Source organism: Sitophilus oryzae, unplaced genomic scaffold (assembly GCF_002938485.1).
Source record: "Sitophilus oryzae breed Bouriz unplaced genomic scaffold, Soryzae_2.0 scaffold_1297_pilon_pilon, whole genome shotgun sequence".
Taxonomy (NCBI): Eukaryota; Metazoa; Arthropoda; class Insecta; order Coleoptera; family Curculionidae; genus Sitophilus; species Sitophilus oryzae.
Window position 1 is genome coordinate 8,277,967 of NW_022145945.1, and position 8,137 is coordinate 8,286,103.

General features: G+C 31.8%; 1 protein-coding gene across 2 annotated transcripts in view; it reads left to right on the plus strand.

The window, feature by feature from the left end:
- LOC115874689 (ATP-binding cassette sub-family G member 4) overlaps nucleotides 1-6,337 on the plus strand; it is a 101,902-nt gene extending 95,565 nt beyond the window's left edge. For both annotated transcript variants that reach the window (XM_030889918.1, XM_030889919.1), the window contains exons 8-13: nucleotides 720-956; nucleotides 1,595-1,694; nucleotides 2,798-2,973; nucleotides 3,038-3,138; nucleotides 3,197-3,352; nucleotides 5,792-6,337. In XM_030889918.1, coding sequence (XP_030745778.1) covers nucleotides 720-956; nucleotides 1,595-1,694; nucleotides 2,798-2,973; nucleotides 3,038-3,138; nucleotides 3,197-3,352; nucleotides 5,792-6,142 — 1,121 coding nt within the window. In that variant the 3' untranslated portion in view covers nucleotides 6,143-6,337. The remainder of the gene's footprint in view (nucleotides 1-719; nucleotides 957-1,594; nucleotides 1,695-2,797; nucleotides 2,974-3,037; nucleotides 3,139-3,196; nucleotides 3,353-5,791) is intronic.
- The last annotated feature ends 1,800 nt before the right edge of the window (nucleotides 6,338-8,137 follow it).

The window sequence follows — 8,137 nt, forward strand, 5'->3', positions numbered from 1 at the left end:
TAATGTATGGCAATCGCTTCTTGAAATTGATTGAACGAAACGAACTTTGATTTTAACGAAAAAGCATAACATAAATAAACATAACATACGTTAAAATTAAAAATAATCATACACAAAGTTTGGGTTTTTTGGTTTTACCTTATTAAGTAATTGTTATCAGGTAGTAATTGTTAATTTTGAACTTGATATATAATGTCATTTTAATAGAACGTCAATGGTTTTTGTAGACGTATCTGTTTAAAAAAACTGTTGTGTTCTCGAATAGTTGAATTTAAATATTTTAAATAGTTTTTTTCTTTATTTTTTGTATTTTTTTGCTTTCGACGACGGAGAGAGATAAACTTTCCGAAACGTTAAGCATTTTTTTGTTCGTTAGGCAAATTTGTATATTTTTAAACCTAACTTCTGACAAGTAGTTTCCATTTGGGATTAACGCAAGTGTTTACATAAAATAATTATTTTATTTTGTAGATTTTCTTGCAGTGGCGAAAAACCCATATAGGATTTTTTGGAGATAACTAAGAAATTTCTTAAATTTGAATATATATGTCTTTTTATACAATATGATCGAAAAATAACGTCGTCATCGATGGCTATGAAATGAAGATCGCTGTCATTTTATATGTAAATATGGGGAATTTTATCTATTGTCATTTCTAAGCCAACTGGACGCCGTTTTTCTTCGATCATACGGTATTTTTTTGTTGCTATTTTTTTAGTAATGGAAGTTGCCTGCGGCGAACATGGAGACTACGTTCAAAAGCTGGTGGTTGCTGTCAACGCGGGTCGTTGTAGCAGTGCCATATCTAAAGCCATAGAAACAGGAAAGATAATCTCCAACGATATCGTGAAGCAAAATACGGCTATGAAGCCCAACGGCGAATGCCTCACCTTGCCCAATGGATCTGAGAAAGCAGGTGGTCTAGCGTTGCCTACCTGCACTACATCACTATTAGGTAAGACAGTATATGGTCTTGGGAAAGGGGTGGCAAAGGTTAGTCTTGGATTGAGATTTCCGTATGTAAGAAGAGTACAATGCGTTAATAATGTACTGAACAAAGAGAGAACAGTAAACACATTGACAAACGTAAAATAAATAAACCGAGAAACTGTGCACATTGCTAAGAGACGTGGAAGGGGATATAGCAGATTTGTCGATTTATGTCTCGTGATACTTTATTTGTTTATTTATTAATGAGTCGTTGTAATTTTTTCTATAGCTTGTAAAATTTTAAGCGCAAGCTAGAAACACTTGCATTTTTGGTAAAAAATAAGTGGAATTGAGTTGGTGTTCGACAGTGGCAGTGGTTTGCGCTATTAGAACTTTGAATTCAAAAATCGATATATCGAAATCTATTGGAAATAATTGATTGTAGTTTTTTCAAAAACTTTCTTAATATTTCTGCTGTATTTTCTTAGTAGACAGTATGTAAAAATATTAATATAAAAATAACACGATTGCTGAAATTTGCTATGCTCTAAAAGTAAATGGATGGGTTTTTTGTTAATATATTTAAAGTTTATATTTAACAAATTTGTTAATATATTCCACCAAAAGTAGTATAATTTAATATTTTCTATTTTTTTTTATTAGACTCATCGGAAAATTTGACACCTGAGAAAAACGGATTTAGTACTTCAGGATTTTCCCAGTTTCTGATATTGTTACGGAGAACGATGTGTATAATATTCAGGTCAGTCTTTAAAATATTTATTTATAAGCTCATGTTCAAAGTTTGTCGACTTTGTCTATCGTGGTGAAACACGATCTAACAGCACAATCGGTTAGGTTATGGATATAAAACTTTTGTGCTACACTAAATCGCTCATTTTTAACACTTTTCCTATACATGGTCCGTTAATAGTGCGTCGGGCATCTGTAGCTCCTAAAATTAAAAACTCAGGAATTTTGTTTAAGTGCAAACCTAAAGTATGTATTATGATGTATTTCGTATATTGGAAAATAATTTAACCTCTACAGGGTGACTCAAAAAAGTGTGAGTGGATCAGGATGATTTTTTTTAAATGGAACACTCTGTATATTATTACATTTTTGGCTTTCTTCCTGATCACATTACATAATCTTAAGATCTTTTTAAATAAGTTTTAGTGGTTTGAAATATAAAACCGGAAATATCTGCGAAACCGTTAAAAATTTTGAAATACCATAAATACAAAAATGTTCATTTTTTAATTCTCAATTTACTAAAAAAATAATATACAGGGTGTTCTGTTTAAAAAAAAAAGAAGAAAATTTATTTTACATTTTAGAAAGTTTCGGCGTAGAATTTTGAACATCCTGTATGATTTAAGATTACGATATTTATAGTAAAGTAAGTACAGACCATCTAACGTAAATATAGTTTTGATTTCAGGACAGTTCTTGTATTTTTAATAGTTTTTGTAAGAAAGGCTGATAAAATATATATTTTTTATTTATTTATTAATATCTCTGAAACTATCGAAATATATCCACTCATATCTTAGGATTATGCAAAGTTATCTGAAAGGAAGCCAAAAATGTAATAATATTAATTTATGATTTATATATTTTTTATATAATTTTTTAAATGGTGTTCCATTTAAAAAAAAATCGGCCCGATTCACTAGCACTTTTTTGAGCCACCCTGTAGAAGTTAAAATATTTATTTTCCTGAAATACATCCTAGTACATACTTTAGGTTAGCATTTAAACAAAATTTCCAAGTTTTTTTATTCTAAGAGGTACAGATGCCCGACGCACTGTTGCCAGACCCTGTATAAAATATCAATTTCTTAAGTTATTCTTAATTTTTAGGGATAAAACTTTGACTAGGCTTCGAGTGGTATCTCATTTCATTATTGGAATCCTGATTGGTTCCATATACTATGGAATAGGTAACGACGCAGCGAAAGTTATGAGCAACGCTGGCTGCTTATTCTTCACTGTCATGTTTATGATGTTTACAGCTATGATGCCCACAATTTTAACTTGTAAGAAAACCACTGAATCCTGATTAAACTAACCCTACTATACACCATAAATTTCCTATTTCAGTTCCTCTAGAAATGTCAGTATTTGTCAGAGAACATTTGAATTATTGGTACTCTCTTAAGGCATATTATTTTGCGAAAACTTTAGCAGACATTCCTTTTCAGGTAAGTCTATTTTCTGATAAAATTATACGAGAAGAAATAGTAATAGCGAAATTTTTAGATTGTCATGACAAGCTGTTACATCGTTGGAGTGTATTTTATCACAGATCAGCCTCTAGATCCGACCAGATTTTTTATGTTTTTGCTGATAGCAGTGCTGACTGCTTTAGTATCGCAAAGTTTCGGTTTGTTAATTGGTGCTGGTTTCAATATTGAGGTAAGCAAAAAAAAAGTTTTCTTGGATTGGAGGGTTACTGCAGCGTATATTATTTAGCTATCAAAAGGTGCGTTCACACCGGCTGCGCCGCTCCGCGCCGCGCAAAACAATTTTTTTAAGATGTACTTTTGAAGTGTAACGGCCCAGCCGGTGTGAACGCACCTGAATGTGATTATTTGTTAGTAAATAAAAAAAATATAAACAGTTTTTTGCATTATCTTCTAATTTAGGTAGGAAATTTTATCTATGCAAAATATCAAATTAGATATACCGTGTGTTGCACCATCGACCTGAACATAGGAAATCCCATGTAAATTTTAAAAATGATGAACAAGTTTTTCCTATTTTAGTTTACAGAAAAAAATATTTCAAACTTTTTAAAGAACTCCTTAAATTGAAGCAAATTGTTCATTTTGAATAATTGTTCATACAAGATAATTTTTTAGGAAGTGATACAAAAGTACTAAATTAGGCGAAACTTTAAAATAATCCGATCCTGGTCAAACAAACGTAACAATCACAACTTATGTCACAATATGACAAATCTATTATGATTTTTTTCTACAGATCTGTCAAAAATATCCCAAGATATATTCTCTATCTTTGAATAAAAAGAGTAAGGAAGAAGTAGTAGTAGAGCGCTTTATTACAGTTATGGCTTGGAGACTATGAAGTCTCCAAACCATACATAAGCACAGGTAGAATGCAGCTGTCGTAAGCCTTTTTCTTTAGGTTGATGGGCACCTTTTTATCCTTGAAAATATCGCTCATATTTCCAAATGCTACCCATGCCAAATAGATCTGCGTCTGATCTCCGTATTTTGGGTCTCTTTACCCAGCTTGATTTTATGACCTAAAGATATATAATGGTCTACGTTTTCAATAACAACGTTGTCTACGGTATTGTTATGGATATTGTTGCTCATTATCTTGGTCTTCTTTAAGTTCATTTTAAGGTCAATTTTCTGGAATTGGTCATTTAGCTCATTTAGCATGGTGTTCAGTTCTTGAATGTCAGTGCTCAGCAAGAAAATATCGTCCGCGAACCTAAGATGGCTAAGGTGTACCCCATCGATGTTTAGACCTCTATTTTCCCATTCTAATTTCTTGAAGGCATTTTCCAGTGCCAGTGTAAATAACTTGGGAGAGATGGTATCTCCTTGTCTCACGCCCTTCCGAGTGGTATTTTTTTAATAATGGAATAATATTTTGAATCGATTCTCGCATCCTCTTTGACATCTAATCCTTGATAAGTAGCAAATAAAAGCAAAAATGCAGGAAAAAATATATAGTTATTTAATTTTAAGTGAATTTTATAAATGATTGGTTCACTACACGTCTGTATTTTATATAATCACTTACTGGTAAAAAGTTATTCCATTATTTCTCTCGATTTTTGACCGAGATCTACTGCACGCTACACATCCAACTATTTTAGTCTTTTTCGATAAATCGCAATAATGTCACTATTAATTTAAGTTCTGCCACAATTTTCTTCTAGATTTACTACCTTTAAACAACTGTCAGTAGTAGAATATATAGGTATTAAATAACAGAAAATAAGCTCAGTAAAGACTGACAAATCCACCAAATTTAAAAACAAAATTTAAATGTGTCAAGTGAATCGTCAAACAGAACTGTCAAGGATCTCCACCCTAGGGCCCTCTCCGTCTACCATGCACATGTATACTCCTTCCTTATTCTTTGTATAGTAAACGCCACGAATGTTTGGGAGTGATTTATCGGTCGCTACCATGTGAACTAATCTGTTCAAGGTCACATAAAACTTAATTGCAGTGCCGTGGTGTTTCAAATCATTATAATAATCAATATATAATCTGTTGTAATTTGTTGTTTTAACTGTCAAAGTCTTGTCAAAACATATATTTGGTTGTAAATATAAAATGGAATGCCCCATTGGGCGCACTGCAAGCACACCAATGGACTGACGCACAAAAACGAATCAATCAAAGAAACGCGATATAGTATCGTCTTTGTCAGTCACGCTAACATTTTAGAATAAGTAGGAGGAGCGCAGTTAGATAATTAGACCGGGCCTTTAAAAACCTACGTCTGCGGTAAAAATTTACGTTTCTAATGTAAAAATGATAGCGCGCGTGTCGATTCTAACTTCATCAAGCGATGAATCACTCCCATACATTCGTGGCGTTGACTCTATTCAAAGTTCTCTATAAAGATTTAACTGTAAACAAAATAGAATCTTTAAAAAATTAAATATATATTTCGTAGATAAGTAAACACATTGCTTCAACATATTTATTAAACACTAAACAATTAACAAAATTGAGTACTTTTTAATTATACTTTCACCCCGTCCAATAATTCGTGTCAGCAATACTTAAAAGACTTAAAATTACGCTTCCTCAACAAATTCTTCTTCTTTAAGAATAGTATTTTAAGATTTAATTAAAATTATAGAGTGGCGTATTTTTGGGCCCTATCTCCACGATCCCCATGGTGCTCTTCTCCGGCTTCTTCGCCAACCTAGACGACATCCCTTACTATTTAAAATGGCTGCCCTACATCAGCTACGTCAAATACAGCTTCGAAGGCAGCATGGTGGCCATCTACGGTTTGAACAGGCCAAAGTTGCAGTGCACCGTCGACTATTGTCACTTCAAATACCCCACCGCCTTCCTGAACCAAATGTCGATGAAAGGCGACATGACAACCTATTTCATTGACATAGCGGTGCTGGGGGGTCTGTTTGTATTTTTGAGGATCGTCGCGTATTTTGTGCTTCGAATAAAACTGTTCCAGAATCGTTGAACGCTTCGCCAGTTTGTGGTGGGAAATTGTGATAGATGAGATTTATTATCCCTAATTTAAGTTGTATTGTGATTTCGTTTCGTTGGAGATTTGATTTTAGATCTTTATTAAAACGGTGGTTTTAGTTTATACAGTGTTAAAAACAAATAACATTTTTTCTGCTTTAAAAATCACGCTAAATTGTAAATATACTTAGTCTTGTAGTTCTGGAAACTATTAAATAAACAAACAAATCTTTCTGTTGTTTTTCAAGACTTTGAAGTTATGTGATAGGAAAAATAATTTTCTTTATATTTATATACAATTTTAAACTGCTTGGGAACCTTTTTTTTCTTATATTATTTACTCAAGGAGAATGTGCATAAGATATTTTAAAAGACATATTTTAAAATGTTTAAATTATAGTCTAAGAGCTAGCAACATTTTCGAGAAAGTATTTTAAGACGTCTGGCTCTTTGATACATCTTTACTATGCTCTCTGGAACAGCATGCGGCCCGTCTGGCTACCGATACCCGTTGCATTCACTACTGCGCATCGGAAGAAGATCCTATTTTTTTTAAATTTAGTCCTATAAATTCTAGTATTGAATATAAATCGAACATGTCTCTATAGGGCAGTTCGTAGAGTTTCCGACTACGAACCGATGATTCGGAGTTCGAATTCGGATCAGGGCAAAGACTTTTTTATTTTATTTTTGTTTATATTCTGATAGTAAAGTATTAAATAATTATGGTGATTAAAAAAAAACAAATATTTAATACTTTACTATCAGAATATAAGCGAAAATAAAATAAAAAAGTCTTTGTCCTGACCCGGATTCGAACTCTGAATCGATTCGTGGTCGGAAACTCTACGCACTGCGCTATGGAGACATGTTCGATTTATATTCAATACTAGAATTTAAAGTACTAATAAAAATATAGGATCTTCTTTCATTGCGCAGTAGGGAACGCAACGTTTACCGGCAGCCAGACGGGCCGCATGCTGTTCTACAAAGCATAGTAAAAGATATATGAAAGAGCCAGACGTCTTAAAATACTTGGTTTTCCGACATTGCTAGCTCTCGTACGAATATATGATATTTGCATGGGCATTGAAAATATTTTAGTTATACAAAACATTTCGAATTCTTTTAAATGTTTTCCATTGTAAAGCATGAAAAAATAGGTTTAGTCAACTTAGTTTACATTTCGAAATGTAATTTTATTCTTTTAGAAAAGCAGAAAAATATACAATAATATTTAATACGAAGATTGTATTAAAGAACTGTAAATATAAAAATAATCAATTATTCAACATTAATAAATTTTTTATGGATATTAATCATGTGATTTTTAAAGGAGGTTTTAGAAAATATATTAATTATTTACTATTAAGCAAAATGCCATAAAATTGATTTATTTTATATGACACTGTATGTCATCATCATATTTAACAACGAATAAGTTTTAGAAAAGACACATCACAGGAGGTTTGAGGACACAAAAATCCTGTAATACAGCGTCACTTTAGTTATGATATTTATTTTGTGGAACGTTAGGCCCATTTGTAAAGATCTACAGTACTGAGAGTTTTAAAATATTAATCTCTAAAATTGTTGCTAACATTTGGTTTACGTATTTTTTATAAACAATATAAATGTAACGAAAAAATAGCATTAGTAGGAGCTTGAGAGATATTCACTGTAGGCGTTTTATTTTTGTATACTATTTAGGATTATTACCTTTCACTCAAATTTTTGTGTACCTATTTAGGTAGATATTAAGATTACCTACTCAATATTTACAAATACATTTTTTTACACGTATTATTATGTCTGTTATTTACCTCCACCCGATTAAAAAAAATACTCTGTATTTAACTTTATTAAAACTTAACAGTGCACAACATTAAATATAATAATTTACAAAAATAGATATACATATTGGATTCTCCAAGAACAGGATGCATATATTTCGTTTTTAAGTAAAAAAATATATTGAAAGGACATCTAG